Raw genomic sequence first — 23,686 nt, forward strand, 5'->3', positions numbered from 1 at the left:
TTATAGTATATCCACTACAGCTGCGTGACTCAACGTCACAGCTCTGCTGCTGGTCTTTGGGACATTGCACTGGCAATGGTTGTAACACAAGTCCAGGTTCTTCTCACTCCTCAAGTCTTTCGGGAAGGCCGCGTCCGTTGGAGGGATCATCTGTGATCGAACCACGCCGACACAGCCCCACGGTTAACGCGCCCATGGCTTTTCCCCTAAACCCATCTCTGAGAGATTTAGTCAGCCCCAGAGTATGGAACAGGGCTGGGTTTTGGCTCGGGCTGTGAGGCAAGCCTCTATCGTGTATTCCTGTAGATGCCTGTGGGGGAGAATAGCTTTTTTAGTCCACAGCCAGTTCACAGGGTATCTGCTGGGCTTCTTTGGCCTTGATGTACGCCTGCTTAAAGTCCTTGTAGCGGGGCGCGCAGCCCAGCCACGCCTCCCCGAAGTGGATCCGACCCGTGAAGAGGAAGCTGCCCGGGCCGGGCCTCACGCCGCACTGCAACAGAGTCCTGATCTCGCCGCGGGAGGTCAGGCGGCTGCTCCCCGTGAACACGGCGTACTTCTGCCGGAACACGCGGGTGGCGCTGACCTTGATCACCGCCGCCCGGAGGTTCTCGTCCTCGTCCACGGAGTGGATGTTGCCACGCACCACTGGAGGAGGAAGAAGACATTCTGGTTAGCTACTTACTCAATGTTGTTTTTGACAGCACATTTTGATTTAGTTTTAGTCATAGTCTTTTGAATAAAATATCATTTAGTTTTAGTCATAATTTAGTCATCTGAAAAGTATTAGTTTTAGTCTAATTTTAGTCGACTAAATATCATACGTCTTTAGGCGACTAAATCTTTTTTGAAAATATGAACATTTTTCAACATGTAAACGATTATAACGATTATGACAAAGTAATTGCGATGATATAAAACAATTGCGATTAGACGATTATGTGATAATTGTGACAGCCCTAAGTACGATAAAACTAAATGAAATGCCAGGAATTACTGTAGTCATTTAACAGCTACAGATTCTGTATACACACAGGCAACCGATTGAAGTGAAGGAATATGGAGTCAGTAATCCTCCAAACATTTCTTGTCGGGGGAGTCTGCCCCTCATGCCCACTGCAGCTCAATCTGAATCATGCAGATTAGTCACTGCTCTTTGTCTGGGGCTGGGGGGGGGGTGTAGGATTAGAGTCTACTACAGTGGGGGGTAAGCAGGCAAAGTACTGCTGTTTCACCTTCAACCTCTACTTACATTAAGACTATAGGATTTGTATTAAATCAGTGGCGCCTGATCTTGAATCGGTATTCCTTCTAACCGACTGGGCTTTAACTTTATTTGAACAGAATCATTACGTTGATGGCCAACTGGTCTTTGCTGTGCTGCAAAGACTAATTGCCATTAAAAGAGTAGTTCACTCCAAAAATGTCATTTTTTCTATTGATTACTCGCACCATGGAGACTTGAATTCATGGATATTTTTTTGTTTTTGTCTCATTCCTAAGCCAATAATTTGATTATAATAAATGTACCCCCATTGATTCCAGTAGGGGACCCAACGTGTCTTTGGGTCCCCTACCGGAATCAATGGGGGATTTATTGGCCTAGGGGCTTTATTGGCTTAGGAATGTGACAAAAACAAAATAATATCCATGAATTCATGTCTCCATGGGGTGAGTAATCAACAGGAAAAAAGTCATTTTGGGGGTGAACTACTCCTTTAAGTTGTAAAATATAATAATCTAGGCCAGTGGTTCTCAAAGTGGATTTCCCGGTGGACTCTGTGGGTTCCTTTAGGGGGGTCTAAATGAACCCATACGAGTCTGTAACTCTTGACTTGTATACTGTATACTTGTACACTGTCAGAGTTAAAGGACCTACACCATGAATTTTCACTTTTTCTATTTTAAAACCTTTTTTTGGGGTCCCACTGGCACCTTCTATCCTCACAAAGTCCTATTTCTGTACATTGTGTCTTTCTCTGGTTTTGGGAAGACAGAGATGAAAAGCTTTCCACGGGTTCTCAGAACAGTGCTGTTCTGAGAGTTGACGCATGTGACGTCACACGCGTTTCCCGTTTTTTTTTTCAGAGTAAAAAAAAAAAAAATCAATTTTTTTTTTTCAAAACTTTTTTTTTTTCAAAAAAATTTTTTTTTTCAAAAAAAAATTATTATTTATACAAAAAATATAGTTTTAAAAGCATGGTGTAGGCCCTTTAAGGGGAGTCCTTGAAATGTGAAAGTTTGAGAAACAGTGTCGTAGGCCACCGATCGTTTTGTTGAAACGTGGGTCGTTTCAGTGCGACACCTGATCCTTCGTCTGGAGTGTTTTTATTGTTAACGGGGGCAACTCAGGCCAAGCGCTGTAAAAAAAAAAGAAAAAAGAAACTCACCAAAGTCACTGGTGCAGACGGCCATAAGGATCTCTGTGTTGTTACAGGGTCTGCAGGCGCCTGGGAGGAGAAGGAGGGGGAGAAGGAGGGGGGGTTAGAGCGGGTGATGTTACAGAGCGCCACAAACTGTAATACAAGATAGATGTCGTCGTTGCCGGGTGAAAACCTTGTATGTCCAAAACCGTTCGTTTTGCATTTAGCATTTTAAAAACGATTTATAAACTAGTGAAAACAGCCGATCTACAAGCACACAACGCCTCGCACCGCGAGGCGTTGTGTGCTCGCAGATCGGCTGTTTTCACTACTTTTGTGCGACCGCCTTGTACGACGAAGCAGGGCTTTACTTTGCGAAAGAACGTACAAATTTGAAACTTGGAGCATACGAGGTTTCCACCTGACAACGACGATATATAGTAACACACTGTGCCGTGGGGATATCAAAGACTCCGGTTACGGATAAAACCTCGAGGGTACACAGAGCGCGATCGAGTGCCCGCGAAGGCGTGATTAAAGCGTGTGAGAAAATCGGGAGGCCGCGCGGAGACGCACGCACGCCGGCGAGACCAACCGCCGGGGTGGTGGAGGAGCACACACAGCTGCTGCTGCTGCTTTTACAGTTGCCGGGGGATGGCCCAGTCGTAAGGTGTGAGGCTCCTCCAAACCCAGACGATTTAAAAGCCCCCATGAATCCCCCCCTACCACCCCCCAAACCTCCTAAAAAAACCCTAGCAAGGGGTGTTCACACACGGTCACACCTCATCAAAGCCCGCTGGACAGGGGGCTCAGGCAGGAGAAGAAGTGGCGGGGGGTGGGGTGGTGGTGGTGCAAAATTCCACTTCCACTTTTCAGAAGGTACTTCCTTCCTATACTGGGGGCCTGACTGACACCCTCGTTCACAGCTGTTTAACCTTTCTTTTTTTTTCCCCTTTTTCTTTTTAAGAAGAAGGGGGGAAAAAAACGGTAGGGGATAAGAAAGTACAGTCGACCCTTCCTGAGATTTTTCATCGAAGAATCCACACAGATGGCACACACAAGAAAAGGGAGTGTGAAAACCAAACCAACCGCCCGAGCTCTGGGTGACTGCATTGACTGACTAAACATGGAGGGGGGGAAGAAAAAGCTGGCTGGCATTTGTTTTTTTTTAAGTCCTGCTCGCCCTGAAGTTCTGAGGAGTTCTGAGGAGACCCCCTTTGCTTGCCCACCCTCCACTTTCTCCTCCTCGGCGAAAACCTCTTGATAAATGAGATTCCTTCCTCTCTAGTCTGTAGCCCCCCCCCCCCTCCCCTCTCACAACTAACTCAGTGTGTGTGTGTGTGGGTGTGATAGAGAGTATAGTTGGGGGAAGCTAGCGTTCCTCTCCTACACAGACAAGTCTCCCCGCAGAGGGTCAGCTCAACAAAAGAGGGGAGCATCTCAGCTGGGGCAGAGGCCTCTCTTGTTGCCGGAGCGACGGCAGTAATCCCAGAATGCTCCCTGCGAAAACCCCAATTGAAAAGAGCTCTCTGGACTCTTGGAGAAGGAGGCCCCCACATACTGTGGGCTTTTGTGCAGCAAGCAACCCCCTTCTTCTCCCTGCACTCCTCATTCGTTCTCCTCCAAAAAAAATCCAGACCGGTATAGACTCTTTCTGCACGCCTCCGGGGGGACATTTTCTGTCACTGCAAACTCCCCAACTCTCTCTCTCTCTCACCAGGGACGTGCAGAGAATGTTAAGAGAGGCAGGGGGCTGAACTATCTAAAAGGACCTTTTGGTGAAAATATTGAAAATAGCAGACCTCCAAGCTCACAACGTACCGCGCTGCGACGTGTTGTGAGCTTGGAGGTCGGCTATTTTCACTATACTATTCATAGCCGACTTGGAGGTCGGCTATTTTCACTATACTATTTATTCATGGTCTGGAGTGGAGAGGGCACTTTTTTTACAGCCTGATAAAAGGGCAGGGGCTCAAGCCCCCTTTGATGTCTGAGTGCACGTGCCTGTCTCTCACACACATTCACACACTCTCTGCATGGACCATGGAAAGTCCAACAAACCCTCCAGAGAGAGGAGTCTGTTTGAAATTACGAGCCATCCTCGACGTGGATGTTATGGTATACGCGTTGTAACACGATTCATTGTTCCGTGGAAGGAAATGAATTGAAGGCACTGGTGGTAATTGTGTTAACTCTGGCATGTGACATTATCTGGCTACTATGTCACATCCCTCACTGCTCGCTCACTATTCATGAAGTGAACAGAGAGCATTCTTGAAATGACCAAATACCCCCACCCACTGCCTGCAGAAAAAAAAAGAATTTATTTCGGTTCGGCTGTGTCCAAACTACAATATGACGTCATTCAGAGGTTCGGGCGGGTACTAGGGGTGCCACAATACTGAACCAAACCGGTATACCGAACCGAATGGCCCTGTACCGAACCGAACAGCCCATACCGAATGAACCGAATGTACCAAAACCATACTGAAACCGTGAGCCAAAAAACGAGATACGAACCGAACCGTGGGCTGACTGAACCGTGGCACCCCTAGCGGGTACCGTCATTAATTCGGCCGTTCGGTGCCACCGAGATTTTGTGACCCCCCCGAACGGAACCGAACTAAATTCGGCTCTAAAAGTGGTAGCACGAAAGAATGCGCCCCGAAGTTGGACCGACAAATCGCTGAAACAGTCGCCTCCTTGCACATTAAAAGCTCACCTTCGTCGCTGACCGGGTTGGAGTCGAGGGACAGCCGCGCCGCCCAGTCCCCTCTCAGCTCGTAGCGGAAGGAGGCGATGCGGCGGCTGATGTCCTGGTAGGGCGTGGCCTGCAGGTAGAGGGCCACGCGCTCGCCGGGCAGCCGGCTGAAGCAGCGCACCCGGGGCGGCGGCGAGGTCTCCCGGCGGTCGCCCACCAGGAGCTCCAGCACGCCGTCCCGCTCCAGGTAGAGCTGGGCGCCGTGGAACTCCTCCGAGGGCTTGATGCAGGCCGTGATGAGGCCCGAGCTGCTGCCGCCGCCGGGGCCCACCGCGTTGGAGGGCAGCCGGGGGGACAGCGTCAGCCGCAGGGCTCCCTTGGGGTACAGCCAGTCCAGGGTCCCCTCGGAGCAGTGCAGGGAGATCTGCTCCACGCTGCCTGCCTTCTGGGACAGGCCGCTGTGAGGGACGGAGAAACAGAGAGACAGGGGTTCAAGGTTGTGCTAAAGTTTTTTCCAAGTTTTCTTTCAGAGGCGTCAATTGGGTATGGCAAGGTATGGCAGCTGCCATAGTAGCCATACCTTACTTTCACCGGGGGGGGGGGGGGGGGGGGAAGTAAAATGTACTCATTAAAATAAATTCATCATGCCGCTTGCTAAGGTATGGCAACATCATGACTGGTGTGCAGAAGACACCAGTCATGTTGCCATATACCTTAGCTTTTGTTGAACTGACGCCACTTGGGGGTATAAAGAAAGAAAGAAAGAAAGACATTTTAGTCCTTTCTTTCTTCTTTTAAGCCCCGCTTTCCCTCCAGATCCTTTGACCTCCAGACCTAACTAAACGGAGTTCCCTCACCACATCATGAAATCTGAGTCATCCCCACATACCATGAGAGGAAGTGGTGAAACCTCTCATGGAAACCCATCAGAAAGAAAATTGCGCTGGGCACTATAGTGCAGGACGTGTGGTTTTTTAGGTTTGGTTTCAGATGTGGCCAGCACTGGCCACTGAAAGGGGACAGCTGGCGACATTAGAAGAACCCCAGGAACTAGAAATGACTGTTCGAGGTTGACATTTATAAAATAAAACGCAAGGCCGCAGTGAGTTCAGATGTGCGCAGCCACCGGGGGAGAGGGCGCCGCCTACTGGCCGCGGTCCTAGATCTGGATCAATTAACGCATTAATGACTTTAATGTGTTTTAACTAGATCCAATTCAACGTAATAATTCAGCTTGCATAACATTTTGTTGATGTTTTAGCACCCTAACTTATTGTAGGCTGTAGTAGCCCATGTTAGCAGCATGTTGGTCATTGCAGAGTGCAGACTGCCCCGATCAGAAGCGCATCGCCAGCCTACGACAATTTGAATAACCCTCTAAATAAGCATGTCTCAACTTGTTTGGTTAATGACCGCAGTCCATTGCATCAAGTTAATTTGTAAATGTTTTAAATGCACGCCAAGCGACCCACGTTTTTTTTGCATCTCCGAATGACAAACTAAACCATGGTGTCATTTTCACATCATGCACAACAGTTATTGTCGTTTATTATTTGTATGAGAGAATACTTGCCTTCCTTTCCATGTGCATTGGTCTTCGGAGTAGTTCGATCGCGCCAAATCAACAATGGCAAACAGTAGAATCCCAAACGGATAAATCCCAAAACAAGCCATGGTTTTTCCTGCTAGTGTGGATGATGAATCAACCCCGGCGGAGGAAGGGGGTAAAAAAAGCCCCGTTATTCCAAGGACGAGATCTTTCCCAAAAACTTCTGCGGAGTGAAAGTAAGTTCAGCACGAAACCAAGCAGTGTAAGTGGATGCTATTCTTATTAACCTCCATAGTTGGGGAGCCGATAGGTCGCCTAGATCCTCCTACCTTTTACGGATAAGATAAGAGAATGCTGCCTCTCAACGCTCTCACCATCTATGTAGGATGTGCTGCTATGTATGAGCGCACACTGGAGGGGGGACTCTGAAGTTATCCCCCTCAGCAAAACTTCAGCAGCCAATCACATTCCGAGAGGTGAAACTTTAAACCACTCACTCAGAGGGGGAAGGGCGTGTGCCCTATTGCCCGTGACGACTACAATGGTCTATCAGTATGCAAGAATAAACCATGTTGGGGGCTATTTACTATTGCGTTAGTTACTAGACATGCCTGCATAAAACGCCAGCATCACATTGTTGAAGGGACGTCTCGTCTAGACTGGCAGTTTAAAGTTTATTGTGTTAATGGATGGATGGATAGATAGATAGATAGATAGATAGATAGATAGATAGATAGATAGATAGATAGATTTTCCTATGCAAACTTCTATCTATCAATCAATCAATCAAATAGATAGATAGATAGATAGATAGATAGATAGATAGATAGATAGATAGATAGATAGATAGATAGATAGATAGATAGATAGATATAGATAGATAGATAGATAGATAGATAGATAGATTTATTCCCCCTTTTTTCCTGACTATATCTACTGCATAGTAGTGTGTTCTATCCGTCTGTCATTCAATATGAGATACTTAAATGGTTTCCTGTGTAAATAAGCCAACTGCTTTTCTAGGATCTCCTTTTAGTTGACCTTGTACCAGTGAACTGTACCGTCATGAAACTGTACCTTTTCCTATGCAAACTTCTATAAAGTCTTCAATCAATCAAAGATAGATAGATAGATAGATAGATAGATAGATAGATAGATAGATTCATTTGACCATGAAACACAGGAGTTCAGAATAAGATAATAAGAAACATAATCTAAATAGTCTTAGATTATGACCCAATAGCCATCATTCACTTAATCTGTCTGAGTTAACATAATATAGGCCTATAATCTATCATTAAGTATAATGTATCAAACCAATCACCATTGAATGTATGCATGAATGGATGGATATGTGTGCAGACTATCAGAACAGGGATTATGAAAACGGTCTGATATATGTATCAGACAGTTATCAGTTGGTGTAACAAACACCATGGGGTAATAGCCTATCAACAGTGAAACGGGAGAAAATCCAAATTAAATTGAGGAAATCCAAGAAATACATTGAGATAATGAGTCTCATGATCCTGATATTAGTCGATGCTTAATATTCAGAATATAATATGTTTTAGTTCACTTTCACAAAACTATAGTAATTTGACCATGTGTGCTTTTGCAGCAGGACTAAATAGTGGTGTACCCGACCTCGATCTATCAATTGTCACTTGAATCTGGATTTCATAAGACCTGAAGAACATACAGTAGTGATGTAACTCACATAAATCATGTGAAATCACACACAAAATGATTTTGATTCCTCATTCACAACCACAGAAAAGAAGAATGTACAATTGATGGAGAGTTTCTCCCTGTCACGTTGTGTGCCCTCTGCCCTTTACGTCGCCGCGCTGCTCTTTCATGTCGCAGTATTTAGAAGCAAATCAAATATTCTTTTGTGCTGATAGACTGCTATCCATTTCCCTGACCCGTAACAACAGTGACTTACTGACTTTCAATGTAGTCGTGTGTGTGTGTGTGTGTGCGTGCGTGCATGCGCGTGCGTGCGTGCGTGCGTGTATGATGAAGGCCTGCTGATCAAGTTATGACAAGGCATCAGACCTGCACAAAGGCACATGTGCAGAAATCCAGCTGCTTTATTGTCTGCAGCAGCACTAGGCTTTGTTCTCCCCGGGGAATTTCAAAGGCGCACCGTTTAAAAGAGAGAAAGGCAGGGGGTGACCGAGTCGAAAAAGAACGAAAGAATACATCAGTGCATAAACTTAGTTATGGGCATCACGAATATGACATGGCATCCACGTGTGCACAATGCCTGCACGGTGTGCGCACACACGAATGCTTAGATGGATGCACACTTTGCACGAAGCATCGTTGCGCTGCGAGACAGCGTGTCCATTTAAACAGCAACATGTGCACCACTTATGTAGCCTAGCACAGCTAAACAATCCATCCACATGTTAAAACAAGGTGGTTAGTTAGCTGCATTAGTAAATAGTCTGGCCAAGCCAGGCTACCTCTTATGATCCTTGCCGTTTTCTTTCTTTAGGGCTGTTTTCAGTTCAGCGTGCAGGGTGTACTGTAGCACAGTGGTGGGAAAATGTTTTACTCAAGTAAAAGTATCAATGCTGCAATACAGAAACTGCTTGAAACTGCTTGAAAGACAGTATTGTATTTATTATTTTAAAAATGATTTAAACTAGTGAAAACAGCCGATCTACAGTACACAACGCCTCGCACGATCTGCTGTTTTCACTACTGTTGTGCGACAGCCTTGTATTGAGGAAGCAGGGCTTTACTTTGCGAAGAAACGTACACATTTGAAACTTGGAGATACAAGGTTTCTTCCCGACAGTGACGATATTTACACCCCCGTATTATGTTGGTGTGCCCATGGATTCTTGGGACATGAAAAGTGTGCCCATGCAGAAAAAAGGTTGAGAAACACTGCTTTACACCACTGTAGTCATGTTAGTTTCCTATTCAAGGTCAGGCAGAGAGTGTGTGAAAGACCGGGCCCAGTCTGTTTCGGGCTCTGCACCTAGAACAAAGCCCGTCATTGATTCCAACGCGATGTTGTTTGGTTGTCCTCACACGTAACCGCAGCCCGTTTCCCACTCTCGTGGAGTTCAGGTCTCACAGTGTCGCCGGCGTTCCGAGTGGGCCCGTGAACGCGGTGTCTTCAAACACTGCCATTGTAGGCGTACGCGAGTTTGCATGAGGGTGTTAGTGCTGTGTGTATTTATTCTGCAAACTGTACTCTTGTTCTGTCCTCTTGCAGACGTCGATAGGAGGTTCTGACGTTGCAGTGTTACTGACATTTACGGAACCTTGACAATGTAAGAGCTCTCGAGCTTTCTACCCTCCTATTCTCTCTCCCCCTCCCTCCTTCCCTCGCTCTTTCTCTTCTCTCTCACACGCGCAAGCACATGCGCTGTCGCTATCAAACGTGCCAGATAGAATGCTGCCGCTGGTCGTCAGTGGTCTCGCTGTAAATCCCAAACTGCAGCTGTCTTCCAATCAGGACATTGCTATTATGCGGCAAAACAGTGTTTCTCAAAACATTCAAATTTCAAGGTCTCCCCTTAACTCAGCGTACAAATGGAACCAAACGGACCCGTTAGGGTTCATTTGGTTCCACTTGTACACTGTCAGAGTTACAGACTTCTAAGGGTCAATTTAGACCCGCCTAAAGGAATAAACACAGTCCCTGGAATCCACTTTGAGAACCACCGCAGATATATTATCTTAAATCGATGTGAGTGCAACACACACATAAACACAAATGAAGACTGATGCTATCGACTGATGACCTCCAGATATAAATCCAAGGGATGAGAGAGATGAACTGAAATCCCATAAGCCGTTCCCAGCCTTCTTGTCATCCTCCCATGGCGCCTTGGTGCTAATCCAGATGATCTGGCGTCGCCACTGTTTGCTCTCCTGCTCGGTGACATGGATCCCTGGCGGTAATTAGACCACTTCAGGAGAAATCCATGACTGATCAGAGGATACTTCTATAGGGTTTGCGGACGTTGGCGTCTTTGCCTGCCCTGTGCGGCAGATTATACATTGGCTGACTGTGGCTGCACAGTTTCCGCTACTGAACGGGAATGTGTACCGTTGGTTAGTGATATGACCATCCTGACATTCAGGTGAATGTCAATGTAGTTTGATGAGGTGAATACGAATGTACACAAACATCTCATACCCAGAATTAGGTATAACATGTGTATATAAAGTTTATCCACCTCTTTCCGCGGGAGTTTACTGGAGATTATTTGGACCACACTTCCAGTTTAACAGCAGACATACAAGCTCACGTCGCATCGCAGATGCAGCCCGTTGTGAGCTTGTAAATCACACTCGGCTACGGCGCCGGAAGCTCGGTACAACGTCTGCGCAATGCACTATGGGGCGTTGGAAAGCCGTGGATAGCGGGTATGCAGATTTGTGTTGGAACCACAATAATACATTCAACTCGTCACAGCTATCACAGTCTATAAAAGCTCCAATGGCTGCATAAGGGCATTGTTCAGTCAATCATGTTTGATTAAATCACGTGTTTTGTGATACAGGTATAGGGTAACATGATGAATGAGAAGGGTCTACAAGCTCACAATGCATCGCGACGTGATGCATTGTGAGCTTGTAGATCTGCTATTTTCAAACGATTTGTATACATTGTATGCAAAACTTGTGAAACGGTACATTTGCCATAACGAGTACTTTCTACTTTCGGTACTTTAAGTACATTTTGATGCCAAAACCTTTGTACTTTTATTCAAGTACATTTTGAATTACGGACATTTACTTGTCACAGAATGTTCCTATATTGCAGTATTGACACTTTTACCTAAGTAAAGCATTTGAGAACTTTTTTTTCCACCTCTGGGTGTTAGGGTGTAATGACGAATGAGAAGTCCTCGGCAGCATGGTTCCCATAGCCATCTCTACGGTGTTGTGATGAGTGGCTGAGATCAGTCATGCTGGTGCGTTCCCGTCCCCCCATGCAGGTGACAGGGTCCTGGGTTCTGTTTCCCAGAGAATCGAATGGCGGGGCCCGGCTCTGTGTGAAGGCCTGTGTGCGAAGAGCTAACGCTGTGAGCCCGGAGAAACTGCAACCTAGTAGTACCGCTGTTTACCGTCCAAGCCCCTATGAGAGCTATGTGAAAACCGACACCTGCTTTCTCATTGCACTTTCTCAGGAGCCCAGTATGTTTGTGTTTGTGTGCAGGGGCGTCAATTGGGTATGGCAGGGGTATGCAGCTGCCATACCCTGGGTCCAGGGTGGAAAATAAAAGTTACTTTTAACTATGAATCCATGAATGTCTCTTTGTCTAGCTGTGCTGGTTATTATGTTGTTAAATTACATAAAAAATACTACAAATGCAAAATGTAACAAAATGGTCACTTTAACAAGGTATTATAATTATATACAAGGTATTATAATTATATTCTCCACAATTGTATTCTCCCCATCTTGACAAAATGGTATATTCCCAGGTTCCGCAGGTCAGCTGCACAGGTGCAATGCATTATTGTTAATTGTGGCACGTTTACTAACATGCCAAGTCTAGCTGCACTTGATAACCCGTTGGCTACCATATCCAGCCCAAGAAACCGTAGAAACAGGGAAAAAAATAGAATGTACTTCTTAAAATAAATGTATCATGCCTGTTGCTAAGGTATGGCAACATGACTGGTGAAGACACCAGTCATGTTGCCATACCTTAGCTTTTTCTGAACTGACATCACTGGCGTGTGTGTGTGTGTGTGTGTGTGTGTGTGTGTGTGTGTGTGTGTGTGTGTGTGTGTGTGTGTGTGTGTGTGTGTGTGTTTGTGTGTGCGCGCGCGCACGCTTGTGTGTTTGTTTGTTTGATAGTAAAGTTTTCTTTGTGCCTCTCATCTCTGTCTGTTTGTGTGTTTATTGCACTGAGTTTCTCTCTGTCTGTCATTTGTGTGTGTGTGTGTGTGTGTGTGTGTGTGTGTGTGTGTGTGTGTGTGTGTGTGTATTGGTGTGCATGCATGCATGTCTGTGCGTTAGTGTATGGCTCAGTGGGAATCCGTCGAATACGAGAGGGCCCTATAGCAGATAAACAGAGTCGGACGGGGTTAATGGCAAACACAGCTGGAAAAGCACCGAAGACACCCTGGGAGTGCTCATTGGCCGCTTTCATCAACAAGTAATAGATGGCTTATCGTCACTGGTACTGTACTGTCGTACGGCCCTCGTGCTCTTTTATCATCCCTGTAGGGGTCCCTCCCTCCTGTATCTGTGGTCGGCAGCCAAGGGGGTCCTTGACATGAAACGGTGTGAGAACCACTGACACAGAAACATGCGTTAAAAAAAAAAAAAAAGACTTTCAAAAAAGTCACCAGAATGATGTGTGGTATAGCCATGGGACAACGTTGGAATTTTAAGTTGTCTTTTACACATTATGTATCAACTCCCCCCCCCCCCCCCCCCCATTGCCCTCTCTCTTTCTCTCGCTCTCTCTCTCAAGTATAGAAAGTGAAACTCATTTTTGCAGAATGTCCTGTTTCACAAGTTTTCAAATGCATGAAATGGATATGATTTTTCTTTTATAATCACATTTTTTATTGAGTTTTCACATAAAGGTATGACAAAAATGTATTCACATTTTGTTCAAACTGCAATAAAACAAATTAAGACAAAGACAAACAAGAACAAAAAACAAAGATCTAGCAGATCTACAAGCTCACAATGCGTGTATGTGTTTAGTCATTCAAATCAAAATCTACAAAGTAACTAATAGCTAAAGTTGTCAAATAAATGTAGTGGGGTAGAAGTAAAAGTATTGGCAATTGGAAATAGTAAAGCACAAATACCTCAAAATTGTACTTAAGTATACGGCACTTAAAGATCCACTGTCACGCCCCGAAATTATAATAGTATGATACAGTAGGATACAGTAGGTCACGTGGTCTTTTTTAAAACGGTCTGAAATCTCTGAATCAAATGATCCCATCCCCCGTAGCGCAGCCCCCTCCACTCGGAGGAGTAGAGAGACAGACAGGAGACAGCCTGGCCAGCAGATATGGGATTTATGGCTATTTGAAGTGAGCTGGATCTCTGAAATTGAGTACTTTTCCCACCACTGTTCATTAGAAAGGAACGGCTCCCTACTGTGAACCGAATCATATCGTTCATTTCAAAGAGCCGTTCAAAAGACTTGATTCGTTCGCGAACGTCACATCTTCTATACTGGCCAGCTCCACGCAGTTCGAGCGCAGCTGCCCAACTCAGTGAAAACATTGTGTTTTCCATTTTAATGAATAAACATAAACACGCATATTCCCATGAACAATGGGGAAGTAACAACCAGTAACCACCGGAAATATAATTTTTATATCCACAGATCTATATATAAATTTGTGTCTTTAGCTTTAGCTTTAGTGCTAGCCCAGCTAGCCCTGCATGTGGGAGCAGAGTAGAGAAGTTGTTTCTGAGCTAGCCTGCGGGCGATGGGAAGAAAATGTACATTGTGCAGACATACAGTAAGTAACAGTCAATTAATTAATTTGATTGGCTTATCGTGCATTCCCACAATGACATCAAAAAAAAATATTAACTTGTTTTTAAGATGATTTCTTAAGGTGACAGTAACCCTTAAGGTGACATAGTCCCTTTAAGTAAATTTACTTTCCTCCAATGCTCACTCACTCACTCTCTCTCACTCTCTCTCTCTCTCTCCCCCTCCCTCTCCCTCTCTCACTCTCTCTCTCTCTCACTCTCTCTCTCTCTCTCTCTCTCTCTCTCTCTCTCTCTCTCTCTCTCTCTCTCTCAGAATCTTCTTCATTGCACACAGGAATGTGTTGTAGCCGGTGGAGGAGCGCACATACATTTTCTCTAATTCGATTTGGGCATCAATCTCTCTCTGAATCTCTAGGTCGTGGTTGTCTTTGTGGGCATTGCTCTTTGACAGTCCTCTTTCTGTATTCAGCAGCTCTAAATATAATCTAATTATTGCCTTTGGGGTCACAGGTCACAGCTGGGTGCCCTGGGGGACGTCTAATTAGAGCAATGGAGGGAAGTGGTTGCAGGTGTCTCCAGTGTCCTGGGCAGCCAAACCGGAGACACTCATGTGAGTGAGAGGTTTGTGATTGTGTCATTAATATATATATATATATATATATATATATATATATATATATATTAGGGCATTAACCAGAGAAAGTCGAAAGTCGAAGTTGAAAAAAAAAAAACATTATTTTTGCTCCATGTGTGCGTCTGTACCGCATTCAAACAGTATGACTGCTTATTGTCAAGGACGGAATGTATGATCCAATATTACAGTGCTACATTACATTTGGTATAACATGGTTCTATTGTGAATATAGCAGCTATTTTCACAATTTCTGCCTATATATATTCGACAATTTGGACAATGTTTAATTTGTCATTTTAGAGGTATTAAAAAGTCCTTAAATTGTCACTTTAGAAATGTGAAGATACCCTCTACACTTAAACTTTATGTTGGTTTGTATGTATATATAGTTTTTTTAAATTACAAATAGAAATAAAATAAGACCACCTAAAACAACCTATGTAGGCCTATGCCTATTGTTGTTGTCGGGTGGAAACCTTGTATGACCAAAACCGTTCATTTTGTATCATTTAGAAAATGGTTTAAACTAGTGAAAATAGACAATCTACAAGCACACAACGACTAGCGGTGGAAGGCGTTGTGTGCTTGTAGATCTGCAATTTTACTATTTTCACTAGTTTTGTGCAACAGTCTTATATGATGAAGCAGGGCTTTACTTTGCGAAAGAACGTGCACATTTGAAACTTGGAAATATACGAGGTTTCTGCCCAACAGTGACAACATACTGCATTTAGATTGTGCTGCATTTAAAACTTAAAAATCAAATGATTGTGTTTGTGTATGAACATATTCTATAGACATGAGTCCCACTTTTAGTAATAATAAATACTAATGATAATGCTTGATTAGTGATAGAAAGTTGACCACTCTATCCTGAACCAGGGGGGGATGTCCTGTTCCCTTATCTCAGTGAAAGTAGGTAATGATACAATTATTGAACCCAAATTGGATTTAGAAAGAGCCAGCAACAATAGCCAAGCACCTTGGTGGGCTTTGCGTTGATTCTGGCATTCCTCAGTGTTCAAAAGCACATAAGAGAACAGTTTATCTGAAGGGCAAACAGGCCAGACACTTTGTAAGTGGTTCTTCACACAGTGTTGTCAGTGTTGTTAAGTCGCCACAGAGGACTTTAAAGGACGATGTTGACTTATGGCAATCAGTGCTTGGTTAGCGACAGGGGCGTCACACCAAATTCTGGGCCCTGGGTACAAGGATTCACTGCGGGCCCCCCATGAATGTTAACTATTGAAAAATAGCAGATATACGAGCTCACAGCGCGGCACCGAGTGCAAGCTTGTAGATCTGCTATTTTTGAAAAATTGTGAAAAAGTGTGCAGGAAACCCATGTTTCCATGTCAGTGATTCTCAAACTTTTTCATGTGAAGGACCCCCAAAATGATATGAATTTGGCCACGGACCCCCATCTGAAAATATTTAGTTCCAGGGACCCCCCCCGGAAGCAACATTTGAGTTACAAATGTCCGCTTAAAAAAATACACATTCAAAGATTTGCACACATTTTCACGACTTTTCAAAAATAGCAGATCTACAAGCTTGCAGCGCGGCACTCGGTGCCGCGCTGTGAGCTTGTATATCTGCTATTTTTCAATAGCTAAAGTTACTAGGGCCCCTCCACCTTGGGCCCTGGTAACTCAGTCCCACTTTCCTACCCCTTGTGACGCCCCTGGTTAGCGAGCAGGAGACGGCGACGGGGGATGAAAAGCGCTGAAAACACTGAAAGACTAATCACCAAAAAATGCACAGGAAGCTTCCGTGGTTTGTGAGGCTTTGGGGCGCACACAGAGTACAGAGGAGAACGCGGTCAGCGTCTTCAGCTTGTGATTGTTGACAGACTGACACAAGCCTCTCCTGGAAACTTTAATTTCAGCCAACTCAATCCGTCTGTGGGGCGGAAGGCCCTTTACAGTGGTTGGTGGTGGCTTTGTGGGCGAGCCTGCCTTATGTGTGACATGATCGCATGATATGTATTTCACGGGAGAGCAAGAGCCTGTGTTGTCAGAAAGCACGCATGTGCACTTGTGTGTGTGTGTGTGTGAGAGAGAGACGAGAAAGGGGGAGCAGGAAGTAGAATAGATAGGCACGCATGCAGCCACGCACACGCGCACGCGCACACACACACACACACACACACACACACACACACACACACACACACACGCACACACAGGAACAGGAATACAGTTTACCAAATAAATACACTCAGCAACACCCTAACGTAAAATCTCATGCACTTAAAAAAGCAGCGTAATTGTGTGCGTGTGTGCGTGCGTGCGTGTGTGCTGTGTGTGTGTGTGTGTGTGTGTGTGTGTGTGTGTGTGTGTGTGTGTGTGTGTGTGTGTGTGTGTGTGTGTGTGTGTGTGTGTGTGTGTGTGTGCGTGTGCCAGTGTGCCAGTGGAGATTTTGGAGGGAAAAAGAATAAAAGTGTGTTTGAGTCTCTCCAGCCCCCTACATTGCATGTTTATTAGTCTCATTAGGTAGATTAACCACAGCAGTTCCCAATGGGGATTAGTGAGCCCACTTGATAGTATTGTCATTGCTTAACCCAGCGGTCCCATAGTAATGCATGCCTCCAGGGGCGTCACAAGGGGTAGGAAAGTGGGACTGAGTTACTGGGGCCCAAGGTGTAGGGGCCCTAATAACTTTATCTATTGAAAAATAGCAGATATACAAGCTCACAGCGCGGCACCGAGTGCCGCGCTGCGAGCTTGTAGATCTGCTATTTTTGAAAAGTTGTGAAAATGTGTGAAAATCTTTGAATATATGTATTTTTTAAGCGAACATTTCTAACTCAAATTTTGCTTCTGGGGGTCCCTGGAACTGAATATTTTGAGATCGGGGTCCGTGGCCAAATACACATCATCTTGGGGGTCCTTGACGACATAGGTTTCTTGCACACATTTTCACGATTTTTCAAAAATAGCAGATCTACAAGCTCGCAGCGCGGCACTCGGTGCTGCGCTGTGAGCTTGTATATCTGCTATTTTTCAATGGTTAACATTCATGGGGGGCCCGCAGTGGATCCTTGTACCCAGGGCCCAGAATTTGGTGTGACGCTCCTGCATGCCTCAGTCCTGCTGTGGCTGGTGGGCTGGTGCTGTGCTGGGAGCCCGGCTGGAGGTCAAACAGAGGTGCTCCCCTGTCTATCACGGCTGCCCATCCCCCCCTAGCTCCCCTCTCCTGACTCTAATTGGCTGAAATCAATTTGGAGGGAAACATAACAAGAAAGCAGGATCCCTCCAAAATTTGACAATAGGTATAGTTTTACATATGTGTCCATAGAAAAGGCAGATGTTGTCGGTGCCCCCACACCCACACTTGAATACCTTTATTTGGCATACAATGGGAGTTGTTGAACACAAAAGGGCTATTTATATTTTCGGCGGCCAAATGCAGATGCATAACTTTTGGCGGTCAAGGCGGCGGATGTGTTGGGTTTGGATGGAGCGGTCGGGCCGGACAGACTCCTGCACTTCATGGTGATGAGAATGAGCTGGTTGACGGAGTGAGCTGGTTCAAGGCACCGAGACTGATTGATATGACTTAAATTGGACGCCAGTATCTGCTCAACGTCCAACTAATTTCATTTTGTCCAGATCGTTATCTAGTACAAAGTGTGTACAGGGTATCTGCACATTTCTAAAGTGACAATTCAAGGACTTTCAAGACCTTTTTAATACCAAACTGGCAAAAATTAAGTAAGAAAGAGGCGAACATTGTGAAAATATGTAATAGCCTACCTACAATTCCAAGTGCCTAAAAAGTTTGAGAACCACTGATCAAGTAACTACCAGAACAAATTGCTGGTGCATAAACGTTACATGCACTTTGGTAAAAAGAAAAAAGAAGAAACAACTCCTCTACAAGCTCACAACGCGTCGCATCGCGACGCGTTTTGAGCTTATAGATCAGCTATTTCCACTATCAATGTAATTTATTCAGTATAAAGTTGTCAAATATACCAGTAATGTCTTTGTATATTTACTATGTATCTGCAATGTGCAACTTCAAAGCCTACAAGCCAAACAGAAATGTAATTGTCAACGAAAAAAACACAATTAAATCGTTAATGGCTAATTATTTGAGAGACAATTAATCGTCATGTAAAATGTCATAATCGTGACAGCCCTAGGTGACCATATTTTCAGCCGCTCAAACCGGGACGCGAACCACTGTTGCCTAAAACCGGGACCTTAAGCAATGCGCATGTTACCACGTACGCGCGTGCCCATTCTCTAACATTCGTGCATGCACACATATTACACGCAGGGTTGCATACAGGCAGTAAGTGATTGACAAACAGCCTCAGCGTTGAATTCAGACATGCAATGAATTTGTTCATGTTTTCTGATTGGTTAGGTGAGCATGTTTTTTGTGAAAAGAACATGATAAATGTCTATGCAACCACTGGAAACAGCACAGCAGCCATTTTGGAGAGAAGTTGGATGGTCTTTTCACCTCCTTCGGAGGTGTTACCAATAATACTAATGAAGGCTCTGTTCCATTCTGCTCAAACAGAGTCAGGGTGCTGATATTGTGCATGTTGGCTCACTGGAAACACTCTGCTACACCAGGGGGTCTCAAAGTGTGGTCCAGGGATCCTTGTGCTTCCTTGGGGGTTTCAAATGACCCCTTAAAAGGTGTTACTCTGAGAGTGTTCAAATGGAACCAAATGCAGGCGTAAAAGGTTTGAGAACCACTGTGAAACATGAAATGGAACAGAGCCTTCATTAGTATCATTGTTAACACCTTTGAAGGAAGTGGGAAGACCATCCAACTTCTCTCCAAAATGGCTGCTGTGCATAGAGTCTATTGGCAAAAAACGGGAAAATTTTGTTGTGAATGTTGAAAACCGGGGCATATTAGTGTTTTAGGGATATTTGTCGGGACACCGGGACACGCAGCTTGAAAACGGGGCAGTCCCGACCAAACCGGGACGTCTGGTCACCCTAGATTAACCACATAAAACCGAGTCGTAATGGGCAAACCTTCATGCAGCGGCGAGAACAGCAGATCGTTGCTCACAATGCAATGTGTTGTGAGCTTTGGTGAAGAGATTTGGTGTAGAGGGGAGGAAAGGAGGGGTTTGAATGGTTTTAAAGTCATGCACACATCACCTATGGAGAACACGCACACACACACACACACACACACACACACACACACACACACACACACACACACACACACACAAACGCATGCATGCAGATGAGACTCTGCATGGAAGCAGTCACACGTCACAAATTCCCCTCATGCTATGCAGGCTACGTTCACACATTATAGGAACTTATAATTCGCAGGGTGGTCAGTCTTCTCCCTGTGGCGCCTGACTGCACACAAATGCCACCCCTCCTCCATAAGTTGATGCTCTTGACTACTCTGTTTATTGTGTTTCAGTGGGGGCAGGTCATCCTTGGCTGCATGGAACATAATTAGCCAGCACACACTCACACACACACACACACTCACACACACACGCACGCACGCACGCACGCACACACACACACACACACACACACAGACACTTTAAACTTTAAACCCCCCATACAATGCCGTTGTGGAACAATAGACACATGCCAATACCATGACCCCCTCCTCCCATGCACAGAACCCTCCCTGTTCATCCCTCCAACCGGACCCCTGATTGTTCAAGTATCACAGCCCGCCCTGTCCGGCTCACTCGGCACAATAATGAGACTGATAAGATAACTTTTTTTCACCCCCCCCCCCCCCCCCCCCCCCCCTCCTCTTATCAGATTTCACCTTATCTGCTGTTGGTTTGCTGTCTCTAACAGATACCTCCAGTTTTCTGGGTAGGATGCATAAATCTGGCTAAAAGTCAGACCTCCAAATAGGGGACTCCCTCTTTCCCAGGTGTTTTGACCAGGTGGTTTTGAGGTTAGGTTTTGGCATAATTTCTGTTAGTGTTAAGGTTAGGATTGGGCATAGTGTTTGTGTGGTTAGGGTTAGGGTTAAGGTTAAGTTTAGGCATAGTTTCACTGAGGTTAAGGTTAGGTTTAGGCATATAACCACGCCCACCTGGTCGGAAAACCTGGGAAAAAAAGGGAGTACCTTCAAAATAGATTCACAGCAGCGATTTTGAAAGGTAAACACAGCTGAAGGTGATCCTGTACAGTTACATTAGCTGCATGCTGGCACACAGAGACACCTAAATCAAACACACCCACAAGCAACGGCATTACCGTTAACCACGTTTACCAGTCAGAGTGGCCTCCGGAAATCCTGTTTTTCCGACGTAGCGATAAGGCGAAATGTACTAACAGGGGCAAATGTACTAACGGGGTCTCCTACCGTACTGATAGGGCGACATGCACATTTCCATTCATGCTTTTCTGCCGTGCCGATAAGGTGACATGCAAATTTCCATGTGTGAAAAGTGTGTCCATTGTCATGGATTGCTCACCTGCATCGCGTTTCATCCCATTCGCGTGCAACACATTAGCAGAAATGACCAACCCGACACCAGTGCTGTTGTCATGTTAGCTGGCTAACTAAACTAAATAAAATATATTTACAGTGCTTTGTTGCAAACATCGTAATAACATGATGTTTGGAAACGCACGCGTGTATTTTCCAAGTAGGCTGCGTCGCTACGATTAGCTGAGCGCTTAGGGACCGTCCACAAAGTGCAACACCCAAAGTGAAAATATTCAATAACTTTATTTACATGCAACGTGTTATCATTACCCTGTTAGTACACTTGTATTTCGCCTTATCGCTACGTCGCCTTACCGCTACGTCGGCAAAACGGGACGTGCCCATTACCTCTATACGAATACCTCCAAAATATGAAGCATGCACTTGTTTGCAACGTTTGTGACTCCAATGAATATTGCAACCAAATTAATCTCTCAAGAACAGACTCTCTCAAAGGAAAAGGAACCTTTTTTGACGATGGCTATAGCCAGATTGCAACCAAATTGATTTTCAACTTCACACTGCCATACACCGGTGGAGATTGCTATCCTATGACTCTCTCTTGTTCCCAGTGGTCATATTTTCCCAACAAACGAGCCTGAATCTCTTCACATTTCAGTCCCCCAACAACTGTTAAAGCCTAAGAATAGGGAATGAGCGTGTCCGTAATTGGGCACCGGTTCTGAATGTAGAGCAATCTTTTTTTATGTCACACCATCTCTCATCAGCTCCATTCAACCTGACCTTGGTCAACCCCTGGTCTCTTTTGATGTCGTTTTTTTTTTAATAAAACGCCATCACACGAGATGCCCTCGCTTTGGTCTCTCAGCACCTGCACTTGGTCTCTCTGAGTCATCAATGGGAACCTGTCTTTTAAACTCTCAAATACCTGGAACGCGCCCGAGTCGCGTTAGATTTGAATCACTTTAACCATTATTTTATGCTTTAACTATTGAAAAATAGCAGATATACAAGCTCACAGATATACTAGCTCACAGCGCGGCTCCGAGTGCCGCGCTGCAAGCTTGTAGATCTGCTATTTTTGAAAAATCATGAAAATGTGTGCAAGTCTTTGAATATCTTTGACCCGATCTTTGACCCGACTTCTAAATCCTTCCTCTAAATCAGCTGTTCTCAAACTTTTTCATGTCAAGGACCCCCAAAATTACATTTATTTGGGCGCAGACCCCCATCTCAAAATATGTTGTTCCAGGGACCCCCCCCCCCCCCCCCCCCCCCAGAAGCAGAGATTTGAGTTACAAGAGTCTGCTTTGAAAAATATATATTGAAAAATGTGCACACATTTTCAGACTTTCAAAAAATAGCAGATCTACAAGCTCGCAGCGCGGCACTCGGTGCCGCGATGTGAGCTTGTATATCTGCTATTTTTCAAGAGTTAAAGCATTCAATAATTGTAGGCCTAAATGGGTTAAAAAACCCTTTGCATCTGCTGCAAATGAGGACTCTTTGTTGGGGGGAAGCCCTTGAGGGGACCGCCAAAATCTCCCCCTCTCCCAGCTCGGAGTAAAGCTATTCTCCTCATCTGGCCACAAACAACCCCTCCCGGGTTCTCTGTCTGCATGACGCACCCGCTAATAGGATATCATATCACCTATATCCCTTAGGGCTGTATTCCCGTGCTGGGATGGATGTTCTAATGTTAACAGGTGTATTTGAAAGTACCCAACAGGTGCAATGAATACTGGGGGGGGGGAAAGATTATTTGACTTCTTTGCTAGAATTAACACCAAAATACAAGTAAAACATGTTTCATGTCAAATGTTTCCAAATAGGCCTATGGGTTCAATACAAAGAATTTGTTATGGAACTTTTGGCAATCCAACATTAAATAATTTACCACTTAGCAAGTGCATATACATACAGGAACTCTCAGAGTTAAACATTAATACAAAAATGTTTGTGCCTTTAATACGACAAGTAAGAGAGAGAGAGGGTCATGAAGTCACAGGCTTGGGAATTGAACCCTCGACCTGGAGTAGACCGTGGTTTTCCCGGACAGTTCCCCGGTGTGGGGAACTGACTATTGCCGATGATGGAGACTCTCCATGGAGAAGTTATATAGCTTTATGTATTGAGGAACTCTTGCCAATTTCGTAAGAGACTCGTCGCCAATTGTAAGATATTTAGAAGTTATTTTGGGGCCAAGCCAAGCAGTCACTCCACCCCGGAGCCACTGTCGGCTGGAAACCTCATATTATGTCCAACACTGTTACTTTTCAATATTCAAATTCAAAAATAGACAAAGTAGCTGTTAAGATAATTGATTAAAATGTTCCTGTTATTATGATTAATACGGTATAGATATCATTTTCAGTGTTAAACGTCAATGCCATCAGAATGTTGGGACAAATAACTAATATACGATGAGATCTGTCCACTGCAGGTCATAATGACCAGGACACAGGATAACAAAATGCCAAACATACTATCTGGCCTTACGACTGGGGCCAACAACACGAAAACATCTGATATCCATTGTTATGCTTAATTGTCCAATCAGAATGTGACT

The 23,686-nt window shown here is 44.9% G+C and overlaps 1 protein-coding gene across 1 annotated transcript; it reads right to left on the reverse strand.

Annotated features, from left to right (window-relative positions):
• Positions 1-331: 331 nt before the first annotated feature.
• Positions 332-6,735, reverse strand: metrn (meteorin, glial cell differentiation regulator; the record flags this gene model as incomplete). Its single annotated transcript, XM_080747515.1, has 4 exons — positions 332-645; positions 2,388-2,447; positions 5,083-5,519; positions 6,635-6,735. The coding sequence occupies 4 exons, from the start codon at positions 6,733-6,735 to the stop codon at positions 332-334; spliced, it is 912 nt and encodes a 303-aa protein (XP_080603641.1).
• Between the last annotated feature and the right edge of the window lie 16,951 nt (positions 6,736-23,686).

Source organism: Nannobrachium achirus (genome assembly GCF_963921795.1).
Source record: "Nannobrachium achirus genome assembly, chromosome: 18".
NCBI classification, from domain to species: domain Eukaryota; kingdom Metazoa; phylum Chordata; class Actinopteri; order Myctophiformes; family Myctophidae; genus Nannobrachium; species Nannobrachium achirus.